At 36.9% G+C, this 21,116-nt stretch overlaps 1 protein-coding gene across 2 annotated transcripts in view; it reads left to right on the top strand.

Annotated features, from left to right (window-relative positions):
- Positions 1-21,116, top strand: part of LOC306871134 (zinc finger matrin-type protein 4-like) — a 73,768-nt gene that overhangs the window by 21,748 nt on the left and 30,904 nt on the right. For both annotated transcript variants that reach the window (XM_079418851.1, XM_079418852.1), the window contains exon 4: positions 14,505-14,661. In XM_079418851.1, the coding sequence (XP_079274977.1) occupies positions 14,505-14,661 (157 nt within the window). The remainder of the gene's footprint in view (positions 1-14,504; positions 14,662-21,116) is intronic.

Raw genomic sequence — 21,116 nt, forward strand, 5'->3', positions numbered from 1 at the left:
TGTAGCAGATCGATAGCAATGAACAGACATTCAAATAGTCATCGATCTCCATGTGTCCATGTGTCGTCTATCAATAGGCTCTGCAAACAAACTCGACTTTGTGCAAGTTGGACAGCAAATTTTAATGAGTTTTTACCCACTGAAGCTGATGTTAATGAGGTAGACGTGTGGACAGGTCTTGTCAATGAGTACAGATCATAGACCATTTTTTCAGAAATGAAAGAGAGAGAACAAAATTAAAAGTGGCTACATTTAAAGGGGTCATCATGCACTTTTACAAGTTGTTTGAACTGAAATGTGTGTTGGCAGTGTGCGTACACAACCAGCCTATAATGATAAAAATCCATCCAGTGTTTTTTTTATTAATCTCGTTAAAAATCATTTCCCATTTCTCAAATCGAGCCGATCTCAGATGCCTGTCTGTGTGACGTCCTTATAATGTGCTAATTTGCAAGTTTCATGATGAATGTGGCCAAAGTAAACAGTCCCTCAGAGAGCTGCTCGGAAGAGAGGGGCGGAGTCAGCAGAGCTCATTTGCATTTAAAGGAAAATGCTACAAAACTGCTTGCTCTGAAAAGAGCTACCATTGAGAAATCTTAACCAAACTATGTTACAGACTTTTCATTGAGACCCTAAAGAATCATATTAACTTGTGGAAAATGGGCATCTGATGACCACTTTAAGAGACAAATTAGGGCACTTTCAGACCTGTAGACTGTTAGCTTTGTAATTGACTGTAACTGTATATTAAGTGTATATTATACACTCTATGGATTTGAACTCCAATAATGCAAAATGTGCCCACCTCTAGAATTAAACATTACTACATTTTACATTATGCATTATAAATTATGATACAGCTTGGTTAAATTCCTTTCTCACCACAAGTGAGCCATTCCAGAGTTTGTTTTTTTAATCGAGATGACACCACCTCATTCAGGCAATCTCAGACAGTCTCATCATACAATTATTTTGATGCAGATCCAAGCATGATTGTCATGCTCATAAATGTCTAGGGAAAAATTCACCTGGTTCCAAGACAAATGCTCTGAACAAGCCAGGGGTGAAAACACCCTTTCGGTATGTTTCTCAAACAAAGTTATCATATGACTCCATGAGACCTGAAATATAGCACGTGAATCATATTAACCAATTCTATGTTACGTTTTTAAGTGGGGAGAGAGAACTGTTCATTTAAGTCTTTAGTTTGAATTAATTAAATTTGAATGTTTAGGGTAGGTTTTCCCACTTAAATATTGAGTTAATCCTCTTACACTCTCTTATCACTAATCAGTTAATGCTCTCCTGAAAATCAATATAAAAATAGTGCAAGATGTGGAATTTTTGTGATTACCTTTTCTCTGTCATTAACCTATAAATGTGATAGAGAAAAACTAAGTCAGGAGGCGTTCAGTCAAAATCAGCACTTTTCACAGTGGGACCGAGGGAGTAGAGTGGAACTGAAAGCAATTATTTTTCCACTACATTGCTCTTTCTGATATTTATAGATCAATGAACTCTACATGGCTACTGTTGTGTGAATGCTGTTGTAATGTGTTTGGCTCCACAGCAAGGAAAAAAGAAAAACAACAATTTTGCTTTGCATAAAAAGCTTAGACATACTGATTTTCTTGATTTCTTCAATAACAAAGGTTATTGTTTTTTTTCCAAACCATTCTTTAAAAAACACTAAACTACACCTACAATGTTAAGGGGAGTGCTGAAATGTTAATAATTACAGGTAAGTAATTTCATTATATTGTCAACCAGTCCAACTGTTCAGCACCTGTCAGTCAGTGCTACACACAGTGCTGCCTGCTTTTTTTTTAGATTCTTTCCCCTCCGCTGTTTTCCCAGAGCACAGGGTTGTATAAGGATAAACTGGCCCTTGACCAGCAGAGAACTAAAATTCACCTGCATTAAGAGTAGGGGTGTGCTCAAAATATCGATTCTTAGATACATACCGATATAATAAAAAAAGATACAGTATCGACATTCTAGCCCTTAGTATCGACACTCCGCCCAGCCATTAGGGGGCGCAGCGGCGCCCGCGAGTTTAAAAAAACTCATGGAAAATGTCGAAGATTTTAGAAGCGCCGTTGTCCCTAAAGGCAGATGTTTGGACACATTTTGGTTTTAAAGCAAAGGAAGGAAACCAAGGGATCGATAAAACAAATGCAATCTGCAAGCATTGCAAGCAACTGATTTCATAGTGAAATATGTTATGGCAGTACATGGTGTCACAAAAAAGAATTATAAGAAGATTTAATAAGAAGTTAAGAATAATAAGAAGAAGATTTTGTGCTTGTGTGAGCTCAGACTGTACCCTTGGAAAGTTAAATGTTTACTTGTGGTACTTTCCAGATTAATACAATTTGTGTACAATTAATCAGAGCAATTAAAGTTGCAAATATTTAAGCAAAATGCACTTTGTTATAATGTACTTTTGTCTTCAATAAATTGAAGAAAAATGCAGAGTTCTGTTTGTTGAGTAATTGTGTTCAGCATTAACTAATTGGCTCTGGCCCATGTATTTTTATTGAATCGTATCGAATCGTGTCACATTGTATCAAATCGTATCGAGACAGCTCTGTATCGAGGTACGTATCGAATCGTGACCTGTGTATCGAGGTATGTATCGTATCGCCAGGTTCTCCAAGGTATACAGCCCTAATTAAGAGTCAGTAAGCCAAGTTTTAACAAGCTGTCCTCTGCTCTCTCAACGCCTAATAAAGCAGCCGCAGATCGTACAGGAGATCACTGGTCACATCCATCTGCTTAACACAAATCAGCTGTCTGCAGCAGCTACTAATAGCTACATGGTCCCCTAAGGACACTTTTAAAATCTCTCCCCAAGTCTCCAGCACACTGTAACTCAATGCAAGGGCTGTGGTGAAGGATACAATTAGCGGCCTGGGACACCATCTGCACTGATCGAATAGCCCATCGGATACTTACTCCTATTTAATTAGCGGTGATTAAATCAACCCCTACTGGGGCTCATGTTTCCAGGGGAGAGCAGGGCAGACGGAGCGTGTGTGGAGGACAAGAATGAAAGTAGAGAGAAGAAAGTGAACTGAAACTCGAGCCTGGATCTTCAGCTTTTGTTCTAGACTTTGTTTCACTGAGTTAATGACAGATCAGTGACTGTGTGTGGAATGCCCAGACAGCCTGAGAGTGATACAGCAGTTTTCTCTTTACATTTACATTTCAGTTTACGCTTCTTTCTCTTGTGTATCAGCAGAACTCTTTTTGTGAGTGTTCTACATGCATTAATAATCACAATGTATATGGCAGACATATAAAACACTGAAAAACTAATGGGATGCATTCACAGATGAAGCTTTGTTTGAAGGGGACATTTTCCAAGTTGGTATGACTCTTTAGAGTCTTCATAAAATGTCTGTAACATACATTGGTTAAAATTCCTCAGTGGTTGTGTAAAACAACACCCTTTTTGCCTTGTCAAAAACAGCTCCAGCTCACTGAAAGACACCGTTTCAGACTCAGACAGCCCATTAAAAAAACTGTCTGCCTGTCTTCTTTTCAGATTCTTGGAGCTGGCAGACACACCAGAAACCTAACTAAATGCGAAATATAAAAATAAATAAATAAGTGAAAATTTGATATGCCCTTACAACCTGCTCTGTTGCTGTCTAGTCAGTGTTGTGCAGTCAGTGGTTGTGTATTATCATTTCTGATCAGTGTTATTTTTTTATTATTATTTATATATTTTTGGATCTATGTTTTATATTTTCAGTTTTCTTTTTCATTTTATTTTTGTAATTTTAGTCATTTTGTTAAATGCTTTTAACAAAAAAAGTTTTTGTTTTACTCAATGCATCTATGTATCTATATTTTATTTTAAGTTAACAAAAAGATATTAATAGTTTTAGCTAACAATATCAACATTTGACTCTTTATCACTTGCCATAGTCTTAGGCAAGATTTTTTTTTTTTTTTTTGACAGTCGAGGAATTTTCTGCAGACCACAGGCAATTTTATTTTGAGAAATGCTGCTCGATCTGCTTGTTAAGCCATAATATTGAATACTGTTTCTGGATCCAAGCCTCTACTCTTATTTCAAATAAGAATACTATCTCAAGAGGCGTTTATGAGTATTGTTCATTTATAGCACAACTAAGCTAAGTTTTTAAAAACTATAGTTGAACATTATAGTCTCTGGGCTCAAAGTGTTTATATTTTTTCCAATATTTTAAGGATTTTGAAAAGTTAAATCACTGCCTGTCTGGCCATCTGAAGTTTCACTATGAACATAAAGATTAGGATTATGATTTTTCAGTATTCCAGCAGAAAGTGAGTGTATATTAACAACATTTGTTGTTTGCTTTTGGGGTCTGATGGACCGCTTGGTCCCGGAAATGGTGACATGTAACATCAGACTTAACAAGCAGATACTGATGTACTGCTGAGCTTACACATGACATGTGAATGAAAATGAAACCTGTCCATCACTTTTCATATGACATGGTATTTAGCTTCAGAAACAGTGCTGAAATGCAAATGTGGGTGATGCAGATTTGAAATTGTCTCTCAAAAAACAATAGCCTTAATATAATTAATATAGATATCTTCAAAAGCTAAGATCTAATGTATCTTTCCAGTGTTAATAAGTACTATGTACTGTTTAAGGAATTATGCTGTAAGAATTAAATATATTTACACTATGGCTTACAAGATAAGTGCCTCAAATATGGGGATGGTTTTGAAGGATCCATTGGAACTTGACTGATGCGATGTGAACTGACAGCACTGTGCTTGCCATGGTTGGCATAGCATCTTGTTCTCATGGAGACGCAGACCAGACTGAGTCATGGGTTCTCTGACCTTTTTTTTTCTTTATCGTTGTGTTTCTTTCTCAAAGTGGACACTCTTCCATTCTTGCTGGAAGAAATAAGTAGTAAACAGTAAGAAATGTAAGTGAGTAATCCATAATTAAACTGCAGTTAAAAGCACATTGTGCTTGTTCAATTTGGTTTTGAGTGTTCTGAATCCACAAAGCAATAGCTATGCTGCACAGCAACCGTATATACAGTGTAAACAGAATTAAGTCTCAAAAGGTTTTGAACTAAAGCAATCTCCCCAAAGCCCCCAGAGAGCTTTCACCAGCAACTACTGCCTGAAAGCCTCAGACGCAAGTGCTGAATTGAAGTCTTTCGTTGTTCACAAAAATGTACTTTGCTTTATGATCATGTATATAGGTGCACAGGCTTAAGCATCATCTAAAACCTAACAAAAAGAAAATTTTGAAAAAATGTGCGAAAGTTAAATTCATAATAATAGTGTGATAATAGTGTGTATTTTGTCATGTATTTCATTTGACATTGTCAGCATTACACTATTGCTCCTAAGCCAAATTATTTGTGGCAGTTTTATATTGTTGTTGTATTTATATATATATATATATATATATATATATATATATATATATATATATATATATATATATATATATATATATATTAGGGCTGTCAACGTTAACGCATTAACGCATGCGATTAATCTAAAAATTGTAATGCGTTAATATTTTTTTTACGCAAATGAATCATTTGATAAGGTTTGACCTCAACTTCTTGCCGTCACCGCAGCACGGAAGGTAATCATTGCCTGCGTCCCAATGTGAACACTATCCATCCTAAATTCTATGTGATATTAGTGATTTTCAATACTATTTAGGGCAGATAGGGTGGATAGTATGCATATTGGGACGCAGGGATTGTGTGATTATGAGGCGCCGTGCTCGACGAAAGTGAAGCGAACGGGGAGAGAGAGTGAACAACAGTGAGACAGTGCACGATATGTATACTCATATGTGATAAAGTTACAGTGAACCAGTGTTGCCAGGGTCGCGGTTTTCACGCACAATTGGGCTATTTTGAAAATACAGTCGCGGGAAAAATTACAGAGCCGTGGGTTGCGTTTTTTTTTTTTTTGGCTACTTTTATAATGTACCACATGTGATTGCAAAAGGAAGTTATTACAAACAGTCGATGGTGGTTTAAAGTGAGTTCTGAGTAAAAGTGCACTATTAATCTCATAAATTGTCTTATGTGACATGACGCTAATGTTAGCTCTAATGCACCTGCAGAACAGGTCCAATTCTTCTTCATAATGCATTTTATCATAATACTTCATGTAAGGTTGCAAGAAAATGTTTTGTTGTATTTATTTAGAAATACTTTTGATAATAGTTGGGTAAATGTATACTGGGATTGAAGCAATGTGGCTTGGTAAACGTTTTATTGCCAGCATAAAGGCTGATAATGGCTGAATAATAAGGATTATGGAAAATGACTTTTTGCGGAGGTGTGAAAAGTTCTGTTTCCTTTATTCCAACACATTTACAGGTAAATCCTAGTATTTTAAATTTGCGATTAATCGTGACTAATCCATGACTGTGATTGACACGATTAAATTTTTTAATCGATTGACAGCACTTATATATATAAGTGTATATATAATATAATTTTTTATTTTTTTATTTTTATTTTTTTATAAATGTGCATTTGTTACATTATATACAGTGGATATATTATTTTAATCTACTTTTTATTTGTATATAGCATTAGTTACATACAGTTGTTATATTTTGTCATTAACTTACTGGCAGTTTGATATTCTTACAATTTTATTACAATATTATAGTTATTTTCTAACATAAAAATATAAAACAACACAGAGTTTGTACATACATAGAAGAATGCACTTTATGTTTCCTTTTGAGGCTCGTTGATCTTATGTATACAGTCATATCTCCTTCTCTCTTCTTGGTATTTGAACAGCATTTACAAATTCAGCATCTCTTTCCCACAGGCTGGTTCTGCTGTTCCAATCAGATGGTTATCAGCCTCCTGATTATTCCATCACAGCCCTGATGAACCCTGTCAGACTCTTAACACTTCTGTCTTTGCTTAGTTGGGCAATAGGCAGTCATTTGTCACTTTGAATTGACTTTATACGATACAGCAGAGATATGCAAAATGCAGTACTACTGCACAAATGAAGCACTAAAATAACAGACAAATCATTTCAGTTTAACTCAGTTTGAGCTACATGTTTCTGAAATAAGTTCATGGAAATGCAGTTAGAGTGCCAGTAATATAAGTAAATGAACATTGTTTATTATTTTTGTCAGCAAAATTTGCCAGATGATGTAAAATATGTTACCTGATGGACTTTTGACAGCTCCAGGGATTTTGTGGGAACTACAGATTGTACTTCTGCATTTTTGTATCCATGCTCACAGACATGAGCATGGATACAAAAAAGTATTTTTGCCTACTTTTTTGCCTTTACATCCTTTTTTCTCTGTTTTATCTCTTGCAATCAGTGAATTAGCCTATCCATTTAACCAGCATATTGTATGTAGTTTTTGAAATCATTTTATTCTCAGCAGTTGTCAGAATTATGAATGACATCTTGAAGTACAAAAGTGAAGTTAATTTAAGAGTGTACAGTATAAGATTACACTTCAAAATAGGCAAAAAGGCAAAAAGTGATGAAAAGCACTATTAACTATTAACACTATTAACAATAGAATTTTAACAACATAAAACAGTATTTGCAAAACCACTTCCATTTAAGTCCTCTGAGGGGTGGTAAATTAACCTAACAAGATTTAATTTATATATCTGTTGCATGTAGTTTGTAAACCTCATTTATAAATTGATATCTTACCTTCATATTGCTTACTACTGTAAGTAATTATAATAATTATGAAGAATTTGATTATGTTGAAGCCATGATGTTGGTGAGCAGTGGTTATGGTGTGATGTACTGTTCCCACGCTCACTCCATTTTCTCTCCTTGCTTCATTTCCTGTCTGCCCTCAACTGTCTCTGTCAATAAAAGCTAAAACCCAAAAGGAAAAAAAAGCTCTGAACTGAGTAGAGTTGGCAAAGGTATTCATGGGCATGCATGCATGCATTCAGAAAAGATTAGCTATTGCTGAAGCTGATAATGGTTGAATGCAAAGAGGCTTCATTGTTGTGTGTGAATAGGCTACATTAGAATACAAGCAATTAAATTTTCCGCTTTCAGATAAAAAGATTATTTTATTGCATGAATGAAATAAACACAAATCCGTGTTTGCTCAAGAGCAGTGCTTTCTTAGTGACAGGCTGTGAATTGCTGTGTAGACGTATATTCAGACGTGTAATTATCTTCAGCATGGCTTTAGAATAAGTGAGCCGCACATATCTGAAGAATCACATTGGAGATTAAATCTAGCGTTTTCCTATAGAAGAGCCCTGGATGTAATTTTTCGGTTCAGATGTTATCAATATTATTCATGCACGCACATGTTTGTGGGTTTTGCCTTAGACTCTGGATTTGATGCACACTCTGGATATTATGCATTTATTTTTCATTTATCTAAAAGACAACATAGATTATTAACATGGCACAGTTCACTTCCATAATCTTATATATTTCCAAGTGAATAAGTCAATATGAAAATAATATAGTTCAACACTCCATTTGGGAATTGATTGGCCTACACATCAAAATGCCTTTAATCCCAAAGTAAGTAGCCATTTGGCTGTTAGTTAAAATTAGTCCGCATGGCCGAAGGCTCAAACTCAGTTCCTGGAGGGCCACAGCTCTGCACAGTTTACTTCCAACCCTAATCAAACACACCTGATCCATCTAATTTTAAGGTTTTAAGGATCACTATAAACTTCCAAGCAGGTGTGATTTGAAGCCCGAAACACAATGCATGATTTTTGGCTGTCCCAGACAAAAGATTGGCATCGTGAAACAATCGTGGTGATTTCTGTGATCCTGGCTCCTATTTCAGTGGCCCTGTGTTGTACAGTGAGAGAGCTTCAAAGACGGCTGTTGTCATGGTCTTGCGACTAAAGATAGCCTACGATACAGTATGATGTTCGCACAGTGTTTGCCGCTATCCACGTTTACTGACCAACCAATAAAAATGCGACGTGAAATCAACACAACATGGCGCTAAAACATAAAACTGCTTACCTCAAGCTCTTATGCCTTCCTCTTTCACCGCTTCCACTTTTTTCAGCACACATAAAAACTACAACTGCTAAATCGTGATTTATCATGCTCTTTTTGTTTACTACTAGCGCATGCTGATGACGGTTTTTCTTCTATACTAACGTGCGTAGCTTAGCGAGTCAATAGGTGTCATCATCGTACACCTATCTACACACGTCGTAGTAGCCCCATGTGTGCACAGTGTGGCATGCAATGATCTAATAGGATTGCACACACACGCAACCCAGACAACGATTAGTTCTGTGAAACAAAGCAAAACCAATGTTACACCGTGTCTACACTAGATGTGAACGGCGCGCCAAAATACTATAGAAGTCATTATAATAAGTGATGCTGTCTACATTGGAAGCTGCGCAGGTTGACACGACAAATCCCCGACAGAAAACTGCTGCCGCATTCTATTTATGACGTGCTGACACAAATTTCAAATGATTTTCAACAGTCGCTTTGTAGGTGTTGTGAAGGACCAGACTGGGTTGGATCCATTTGCAGCTTTATTTAGAATGGTCAAACAGGCAGGGTCAAACACCAGCAAACTGAACAATCGAGGCAAGGCAGAGATAGTGTTGAGAAGCAGGCAAAAGGTCGAGGCAGGCAGCGATAATCAAGGGTCCAGTAAACAAATCCAAGTCGGGGCAGGCAGAACAATCAGTAACGTTAAACAGTCCAAGGGTCGAGAGGTACAAAACAAACACGGGTAATAACACTCGGAAATGACAGCCAGGGTTCACGGTGTGGTGCTGTGTGTGAATGGTTTATATGTGTGTTAATGAGGTGCAGGTGTGGAGTGCAATCAGTCCCAGGTATGAGGCATGATGGGAATTGGAGTTCATGAGATGGCTAATATTCGGGCGATGGCTCCCTCTGGTGATGCGAGGGAGGCGGTACAGGAACCTCTTCCGTAACAGAAGGCAGACTTAAGCTGTTGCGGCGCGCCATGTCCGGTCAAGTCAAGTCAAGTCAAGTCACCTTTATTTATATAGCGCTTTTAACAATACAGATTGTGTCAAAGCACTTAACAGTATCAAATTGGAGGATAGGAGTGTCAGTAATGTATAATAATAAGATTAAACACTCAATTTTCAGTTAAAGGAATTTCATTATTGAATTCAGTGATGTCATTGTCTAGCTCAGTTTAGTTTAAATAGTATCTGTGAAATCAAATTTACGATAATCGCTAGAAATCAAGTGTCCCCAACTGAGCAAGCCAGAGCGACAGCGGCAAGGAACCGAAACTCCCTCTGTGACAGAATGGAGAAAAAAACCTTGGGAGAAACCAGGCTCGGGGGGGGCAGTTCTCCTCTGGCCAGGATATTATTGTTTATTTATTGTTTAATTATTGGTTTAATTAAAATTTTAAATGTATAAATGTATTATATTTCTATTTTTATATTGTTGCAATTTCTAACAATAATAGTATTATGTAGTTAGGTATTTTATTATATTTTTAGTTATTTTGTTTTATTTTTATTTTTATTGTATTTTTTGTCGAGGTCTTAACTGGGGATATGTCCCCAGGGCTAATCCAGGTGTCCAGCCTCCGCCGACGATCAAGGCCGCAGACATCATTTACTGGCACCGATCCACCATCTGATCTGGACACAGACTGAGAAACAGAATAAGATGCCATTCTTATTACGATGTAACGAGTAAATTGTGTGTTATGAGGAGTGTTCCCGGTTCCGGTTGATCTAATTAATGCAGCCTAACAATCCTTTAACGGATTTGATTAATAGAGGTGTAGTAGTGATAAATGCATGAATTAGCATTTCTGCATTTGACGTTGAGAGCATAATTTAGATATGTTTTTGAGATGGAAAAACGCAGTTTTACAGATGCTAGAAACGGGGCTTTCAAATGAAAATTGCTATCAAACAACACCTAGGTTCCTAACTGATGAAGAAGAATTGACAGAGCAGCCGTCAAGTGTTAGATAGTGTTCTAGGTTATTACATGTGGGGTTTTTAGGTCCGATAATTAACACCTCTGTTTTTTTAGAATTTAGCAGTAAGAAGTTACTCGTCATCCGACATTTACACGGGTCCTACTTCTTGCCTTATCATTTCGCAGACGTTTTCCTCCTTTTCCTTCCTTTTGGTTTTATCCGCCATCTCTATCTTTCTGTCGCTCGGCTCAGCTGTTCACTGAACGCTCTCTCCTTAGCATTATGAGTAGACACGTCTCTTACTGCTGATTGGCTACAAGTTTGTTTTGGTGCTCGGCCCTCCAGGAATTGAGTTTGGGACAACCTAAGCAATGTCAGCAGACAAAGAAAACTGTTTAAGATAAAGAACATTTTGGTGCAGTTTATAACTTTTTTTTTTTAAGATTTACTCTAAGAAAGAGTATTAACTTGTAAACATCTTTACACTTAAATTTAAATTTACCATTTACATAAATATTTAAAGTGAGAAACTTAATTTAGCAGTCCTTTTAATTGCTTGATCATTTTGTATCATAACTTTAGTAAAACTTTTTCATTATGTCCAAAATGACCAATTTTAACAACTGAAACACTCTCAGCCAATTATGCATATCCAAATCATACATGTCCAAAACAACCATACACAGTAATTTAACAATTAAACTGCTGTAATTTGTCGAGCCAATGCAAATTTGCAACATGGTGACCTTCCCCTTTTGCAGATGGCAGTCATTAACACCTGTGTTCTTTATCAAATTAGCTTTTAATAGGGAGTCATTCTGTTTTGCTCTTGTCAGTGATTTTATTTAGCTGTATTTCACAATGAATGTCACTGTAGCACAAATAACACAACATTCTGAATGCACTATATGAGGACTTGTGTGGGAGATTCTTCTTTCTTTTCAGAGCAGGTGATGTGGTAATGGATATATTGAATGTACAGTGCACATACTGAAGCACAGACCAAGGTCATCTGGAGAAGTGCTGTGTTGGTGTGTGCTGTGTGTTTAGCTCCCTCCATTAACACTGAGGGTGCTTGGCTTCCATGATACTTACAAACAGAGAAAACAATGGATTTTTGCAGGCCAACCTGCAGACCAAAAATAGCTTCAATGCAATGGACAAAACCAACATGGCTGCTGTAGTGTGTCCGATAACGTTTTTCCATATGGATAGAACATACTTGTACATACTCAGGAATTCTGACCTCTAACTCTCTTTTAACATACTTCAGCAGTGTTATTATTGCAGTCTAGTAGTTTAGGAAGACAGACACAGAGTGAGTTTGTGTGTTTGCTTGCTTGTGTAAGAATGCCTCCGAGCGCAACCTAAGCCTGTTTTCACTCCACATGTGTCATATCATTTTGCCTTTTCTATGGTCCAAGGCTCTGTGTGGCAATGGAACAAAATTGCTGGAAAATGTATGCAAATAAGCTACTTGTTTTATTCATAGAGCTGGAACCTAAGCTGTAGGGCACCCATTGTTTTTGATTACTATCAATATAAAGTCTCTTCCTGTAATTACAGTTAACAGCTACAATGCCTGTAAGTAACATCTAACAAGGCCAAAGACTAGAACATTTCACAGTGGAATTCTAACAAAAATTACAGTGTTTTAGGGAAAGGAAGAGAGAAAAGTTGAATGAATGAATGAAAAAAAAAGAAAAAAAGAAAGACATCACATCAGGTTTGTCACCTTATTTCTGTTTTGGTGATGTTGAAGCCCTTAGTAGGTTAATCCAATGTACAGTAGCAGTTGGGATATCAGTGAGGAGTGTTGTCGAGGGCAGAATTCTGGATATCATCTGATAATACAGCTTTGCTGTATTTATTCTTGATCAAAAATACAGCGAACTGCAATATTTTAAAATAATATTACAATTGTAAATGTTTTTTTTTATATATGTAAAAAATGTAAGTTATTTTTGAGGTGGTAAAACTGAATTTTCCAGTAGCCATTACTCCAGTCTTCAGTGTCACATGATCCTTCCGAAATCATCCTAATAATCTGATTTTGGTGCTCAAAACATATTATTATTATTATTATTATTATTATTATATAAGAACAGTAGTGCTGTCAAATGATTAATCGCATCCAAAATAAGTTTTTGTTTACATAATATATGTGTGTATACTGTGTATATTTAATATGTATATATGTAAACGTATATACAAACGTAAATATTTTCAAAATATGTACTGTATGTGTGTGTGTGTGTGTGTGTGTGTGTGTGTATATATATATATATATATATATATATATATATACACATACATATATAATGTAAACAAAACTTATTTTGGATGCGATTAAACGATTAATCGTTTGACAGCACTAAACAGCATTTATTTGAAATAGAAATCTTTTGTAACATTATAAATGTCTTTACTGTTACATTTGCTCAAATTAATTGGTCTGTTTGAATGCATTTCTTTTAAAAACTGATTAAATAACTTTAAATTCATATTTAATAATACAAATAATTGAATAATTAGCTTGTTAATTAATAAGTAATAATTGACCCGTGCTGGCAAAATGAGTCGGAATAAGCAAATTTTCAAAAATTATTCATTTTTATTTTCACACTCTCCATTAAAATATCTTCAAAATGATATATGATTTTTTGGAATTGGACAAAAAATTACTGAGTTACAGCTGTTTTAAGGCAATAGATTCAGCGAAGTTGATTTTGAGTGAAATCAAGTTTTCTGAAGATTCCAAAGCAAAATCACCAAGCGACGTTGCATATTTTCCTTCAATTCTTTTCTTAATAATTATTACTATATTATTATTCACAATATACCATTAGCGAGCAGAGAAAAAGGTAGGCTACTCCTCTCAAAAAACGTACAAATAAAGATAATTTTAGATGTTTAATTACTATTTGGAGCACTGGGATCACTAGAAGAGGGCTTGATGAACTCTTCTTTTGTGAAAACCTCAAATTCGACCAAAACTGACATTTTTCACTTCTTTTGCCTGTAGCTCAAAATTAGACTTTGCGCATTTCGACTCATTTTGCCAGCACGGGTCACATATACTGTTCGGCTTTTTGGTATAGACGAGAAACTGTGCATCCCTAAAAGTGAATTCTATTGGATCTTCAGCCCAAGCATATACTGATGAATGCATCACAAGGAAGATGAACTCAGTCATGAAATGGCTCCATAGATTCCACATCTTGTATTTGATGTAAAGTATGTAATAGATCTTACTGCAAGCAGTGGGTTATCGCCTCACTTTCTGCCTGTGATAGTTCAATCAAACTGGCCCCATTACTGTTAAATCACCTCCATTTGCATTCCACCAGTAACCAAATAAGCAATCCCAAAGAAGCCAAGACATTTCCCCCCTCTAGCTCTCATTCTTCACTCTGTTACATGTGTAACTCGTTTACCCTCAAGCATTGCTGGGGGGTTAGGAGGAGAAAATCTGCTGTGAGAAATATTGTGCTAAGTTCTAGATTTCCTCTTTTAACCCCGTGCCCTTGCTCCGTCTGACCTTCTGACCATGATAAATGTGTCTGATGTGTTGCAGGGGAGTGAGGAGGGAGATGTGGATAAGAACAAGTGCTGTACACTGTGTAACATGTCCTTTACTTCAGCGGTGGTAGCGCAGTCTCATTACCAAGGCAAGATCCATGCTAAGAGGCTCAAACTTCTGCTGGGGGAACAGCCTGCCATAACAGCCAAAGGTACGTGTTTCACGCACAAACACACATGCAGCACTAAAAAGTTCTCTAGGAGGGTGTTTATATATGAGGAGATCTGTCGGAGATGAGCGCGTGTTGCTTTAGGATCAGGGCAGACGTATGAACGAGCCGGGCACTCACAGCCTTGCACTACACATCATAGCTCGCCGCCTACTTGCCTACAGGGGTAATTGACCTAAAAATAAGGTGGAAGAGTGTGCATGTGTCTGTCTGTGACTTTGTAAAAGGAGCTTTACTGAAGCAGCCGAGTGAAAGCAGAGAGTTTGAGAATACTGTTGTCACACTGTCTGCATATTTGTGTTTATGTCTGTGTTCATTCTTGCATTAGGTTTCTGTCATGCAGTGCTTTGCTGTGCATGTTAGGTTTCTGACCTGTTTACAACACAATAGAAATGAACAGGAAACACTCAGGGATCTGTGGGCTCTCAGAAATCCTCTGCCTGTAGGAGGATGCACAAAGGATATACATTGTGTACAGTAGAGAGAGGTTTCATGTGTCGTTTCCATTTCAGCCAATGGAGAGAGACTACACTGGCTCTCAGTTGTGTTCAGCATCCATTAGTCACCAGCTTTCCTACTGGCTGTGCCTCCAAATGCCCAATGTGTTTATTAATTACACTCTTCTCTGGACAGCTGTGCCGCATATGGCATAGTTAGGAGGCCCACCACATCACATCCAGTGTTTAGGATCAATTACACAATTCTAACGCTTGAGATGGAGCCACAGTCTGTCCTCTATCTATGTCAAATGGATGTAATCTAATGGGCATACAAGACAGACTGGTGTATGAAAACCACAGTGTGTCCTGTGGGATATACTGTATTATTTTTATTATTTATTAATATTTTTATTAATATTTTATTATAATAATTATTCTTATGCTTTTTCAAATATTACACATTTAGTATAATTATAAAATCAATTTAATGATTAAAAACATCTAAATAAAAACAAATATTGTTTAATGGTCTTGTGTGTTGCCATGTTAATTTAAAATTCGCAGGTTCGTTCTTTTCACAATCTGGTTTTAAATGCAAGGCTATGTAGCATATCTGGCTTAAAAATTAATTACCACAGTAGTCTTATTTTTTTCTTTGCTCTCTCTCTCTCTGTCTCTGCTTGTTCCTCCCATGTTTCCTGTCACTGACTGATACCATCATTAGCTGTGCCATCTGCGTCTGATGGCTAGAGACAGACGAGGCTTGTGTGCCACTCTGAGGGGATTGAGGCAGACCATCAATCCCTCTGACATGTGGCATACTGAGACAGACTAGCTCAGGCCCAACTTAACTGAGCAGAGAGGAGTTCTCTTGGAACTCAGTAAGCTTTTCAATGTCCTGGCAATCTGGGGACAAACTGTAAACATGTTGCAGTGCCACTTCAACATTTGTTCACGGTAACCAAAAAGTGCTGGTCTTTTTTAGAGGGAAAGATTATTTGATTTTTTAGAAATACAATCTTTGTTTTCATGTTGGTTTTATTTCTGAAAACATGTTTATACCATTTTTAAATGCAATTATTGACTTTAAAGGGGTCATCGGATGCAAAATTCTCTTTACAAGTTGTTTGAACATAAATGTGTGTTGAAAGTGTGTGTACACATCCATCTTATAATGATAAAAATCCACCCAGTGTTTTTTTCAAATCCTTGTTTTAAAATCCCCTTTCTCAAATCAGGCTGTTCTGAGGTTCCTGTCAGAATGACGTAGTTCTGCACAGACCGCTCCCATGATAGTTGATTGACAAGGCCGTCTTACCTTAGACCCGCCCTGAGAGAGCTGTCATCAGTCCTCCATTGTGTCGACTCCGGTGCCGGGGAAGACAAGATGTCTCCGATTAAGCGATTGAAGTGTTTAGTTGTTTGATGTAATAATGAATATAGCAGTCGTCATTTACTCCCGACATCTGAGCCGCTGAAGAGGCAGAGGATTAACATTACTTTCGCTTTGAAGTGAATGCACAGATCCCCGATCTACATAAATGAATCTATGTTCGCACGAATCATTCGTGATCCAGCTTTATCTACAGAAGAAGTGAGTATAAGGGTTTTTATGAATCTTTGCAAATCGCCTTTCCTAATACTGTGCTAGTTAGCCAGTTTTGCAGCTGAAGTTTAGTATGCTCCATAGATATGCAGTATAAACCTAGATGCCTCGTTATCGACTGTTTTTATGAGCCGCGATACGCAAGTCATCTGCCATTTTTGTAACGGTCTGCAAATCTTTGAACGCATTGACTGTGTGCATCTACAACAGCAAGTTATCCACTTGTATATCTTTGAATATTCATTGATATGCTGGTCATGCAAGTAATTTAATGCTCGATGATGGTTTTAAGAAGTTAGCTTGTATTGTGTGATGTGTTAGGATCTTAGTGGCTCTAGTTCAGTTTGTGTGAAATAAAACCAGGCCATTAAAAGGCAACCCTTATTGATTTCTGCATAACACGCATAAGTGACATGGCTGAGTAAAGCCAGTGACCTGAGCCAAGCTCATCTCCTGGGAAACACTATTGTTTCTGCTGGATATCAGCTAATAACCCAAAACATCCTGTGTCTTTCTCCTTCTCCTCATCCTCTTTTGTATTCAATAAGACAAATGAGAAATCACTAGAAGGCCATGTGTATTGACCTACATGTACATTTGTTTATTTATACATGACATTTAAGGGTACTACATCCATCTTATTAAATTACTCAGCAGGGTGGTTTGCCGTCATGTCTGGTTGCCTGTGCATCCTGTTACTACAATAAACATCTTTGCTTCTGGTAAATATGGAAAATTGTTTGTGCAAATGTGTGTCTAGACACAGCAGTTTGTGGAAACAGGGCAAGCTACCTAATTATAATTTAAATATAATTATGATTTTCATTTTTTAAGCCTTCCAGCATCTTCGAAAAGCTTTTTTTTAATGCGAAGTGTTTTCATCTTGTAAAATATTTCAAATATGTGGTCAAAAATTCCCTGCTTATATAAAGCAGGGGGCTAGATGAGATTCAGCAGTGAGAAAACTGAACAGAAACTCCAGTGAGGACTTTTTAGATAGGAAAGCGGATAACTGCAAGGATTTAAAGAAAAAAGAAAAAAAGGCCTTTGATCCTGTTCTGGTTGATCCAGAAATGAAATCTCTCAAGCCGTACGTACACCTTCATTGCATTAGGATAAGATTGCATCTGAAATGCACATTCGGTGGTTTGTGCCATTTTAATTTTTTTGTGCACTAAAGCTGTTTATAAGGTTATAGGTTCTGATTTGTGTATTTGGGGGAAATGTATTAGAGGTTTAGTTAGAATGTAAATAAGACAAATAAGAAAACCTTAATTTACAGAAATATAGATTTATATTCAGTGGAATTTTGGTGTTTTTTTGTAAAAATGTGTAAAAATAGCTTATAATATGCATTGAATGGTTTCTGTTATGCGTATATGTATGGCAATTTGTATTTGGAAAAATTAAATAAGGCATAATGATTTTTCATGTGCAACTTCTGAGTCAGAAACTATATATAACTTAGAAATTTCATGATAAATCAGGTAACGTGAAGGCAGCATAAACTTCATAACTAGGCCTTGTATGGATTGTAAAGTTTGACAAAGCATAATTTATAAAGTTATACACATCGCCTGCACCTTGCATGTTCGCTTAATAAATATATCAGGTATTTTACGTTTTCCCCCACAGTTAAATGTGATAAAAGTGTGTAGACGTGTGGGTGTACTCAGACTTAACGACGCGCAACAATTGTCGCAAAGAAATCACACAAAGTTTTGTGCATATGACTTGTGCAGGCTTTCTGCTTGGATGAATGATCTCTTCGAAAGTCCCTCTCCATCTTTATGTCACCCAAATCCAGTAGCTGTCTTTGTGCCTGCAGTAAATCTCCTGGTAGATGACTCTTCCCTTATTGCCTAAACTGTCACCTGGAATTACCTGAAGTTTCTCTGTTATTTCCTCCCACAGAATCTCATTAATGTTTGAAATCTCTTGCCTGCTGGTGTCAGACTATTGTTTGTTATAAAGAAGACAGGAAACACATTACCGGTGAATGTTTTTCACTGCAGCAGTGGCCATGAACTGAATTTATTAGAATGTGAGAGGGTATGAAATGATTTCAATCAGTGCACTATGAACATTTTGTTGTTGTTCTTAGTTGTTACTGTTCTCGACCTGCTATCCCCTTGTCTGTTCCTAATTCCATTTCAGTTACTGTGTATATATATATATATATATATATATATATATATATATATATATATATATATATATATAGCCTTAACCAGGGATACTCTGGAGCCTTCTAAGTGATTTTAAAGTGCTTTTATGCTGCAGTAGGCAAAGGGCAGCAAATAAGTGGGAGGATGGATGTGTCTTTTGGGGAACAGACATGCTCATCGCTCCTCCCTGAGCTTGCGAATAAGAGGCACAGTGGGGGAGGGGACAGTGAGGTGCTAATGATACACTGAAATAATGTTAAAGAGCTGGTTTCATGCCCAAAAAAAGAGCAAGGAGTAACAGTTCTAGACAAGGTTTTGGCCACCCCCAGTGACCAAGAGAACATTAAGTAAAACTGTGATAGCGGTAATGAAGGACTTTAGTGTCACTGGCCTGTGGCACCAAATTTAATTTAGGCAATACAGAAGGACTATTAAGGCAGAAGTCTGGTTGCAGTAATTACATTGGTTGAGACATTGCCATCTGCACTGAGAGACTAGTGATGGAGTTATTGGGGACATTCCCAGGGAATATATTCATTTATCCTTTATCACTTTTGTTAGGCTCAGTGTTTTAGCTAATATGCTTAAATATACCCAGTGAATTGCTGCGTGATATTTCTGGAAGGACTTCACACTGCCACTTTGTCCTCATGAACTATATGTTCAAATGTTTGGGGTCAGTAAGTCTTCTTTTTATTCAAAAGTAACAGTAAAGAGGGGGTTAAGTAACATAAGAAGGACACGCAAGACAGAAACCATTTATTAATGGCCAAACAGTTCACGGGCCGCATTAATCAATCGACAACAGATATAATAAAGAATTGAATCAACTAAACTGTGCAGAATAAGGCCGGTTTCACACTGCAAGCATGAGTGGCGCATGAGCAATGCATATTTTCTTCGGCGTGCATGTTAACAAATGAGAGCATTCACACTGGGAGCTGGAGCGGCACATGAGCAGCACTGAAGCGATGGTTTCGGCTTTTGTTGCGCTGCTCACGCTCAATTAAAGAGACAGCACACTGTTGGTTTACAAAATAAATATGAATTCTCATAAAAAGTGCTAAACATGCACAGATTAAGTAAGACAAAAGAGGTTGTGAGGGACTTCAGGAGAAACTCCGTTCGTTGACCACCCCCCACTGACCATCGACGACTCAACCGTGGAGAGAGTCGGCAGCACTAAATTCCTGGGGGTGCACATCTCAGAGGATCTCACCTGGACCACCAAAGATCATCATGTACAGTATATATGTAAAGTTCTTGTACAGTCTCAGTTTGTGTATGTCTAGCCAACTAGGTATAGTAGTAATAGTATTTGACTATAAAAAAGTCACATGCACTTTTTTTTTTTTCTCTCTTATACTTGCATTGTTTTATGTTTATCTTATGTTTAACAAGTATGTAGCCCCATGGTCCTGCGAGACACGACATTTCGTTCCACTATATGTCCACACATGTAGCAGAATGACAATAAAACTTGAACTTGAACTTGAATCTAAAATATGTATAGAAGATTTACCCGTTCAAAATTGTTTTTAATTATTTAGTTTGGGTAAAAGTATGGTATTGTAAAAAAAAACACTATTGAACATTATCGTTCTATAGTATGACTGAAATAATGTGATCAGAGCTTTTTTTATTTGTTGTTTACTATTTACAAGCAAATCCATGTTAACAAACTTTCAAGACTTTAAAACTTTCAGGTTTATAACTGATAAACTTCTAAAAACAAATGTATAGTTGTCTTTGTAAATAAATATTTAGCTTTGCTGTGGCGCTGTACAAACACTTCCAATGTAAATACTCTGTTGAGCCTGCAGCTGCAGTAATGATGTATTTACGCTGACATGAAGCTAACGCGAAGCTAAAGCTTGCGTTGTGAAACAGACGTAAGAGTATATGGCATTTTAGTACACAAATCTAACAATTAATGAAGACATTCATGCATATTGCATATTCCACACACAAAAAACAGTGACAGTGACACTCACTATTAAAGGTGGGTAAGTGATTTCTGGTAGCCAATGTTGACATTTCAAATCTCCAAAACAAACACGCCCCTACCCATAGGCGTAGCTTGACATTTGAGCTTGGGGGGGCCAAACCAAGCCAGTCGATTTGCTCAGTCAAACTTTTAAATACATTTTAGCATTTCTGTAAATATCCATTTACAGGCAAGCAGTATAGGCTATTATCCGCCAAAATGCAGATTCGTCACGC

This window comes from Barbus barbus (genome assembly GCF_936440315.1).
Source record: "Barbus barbus genome assembly, chromosome: 6".
NCBI lineage: Eukaryota > Metazoa > Chordata > Actinopteri > Cypriniformes > Cyprinidae > Barbus > Barbus barbus.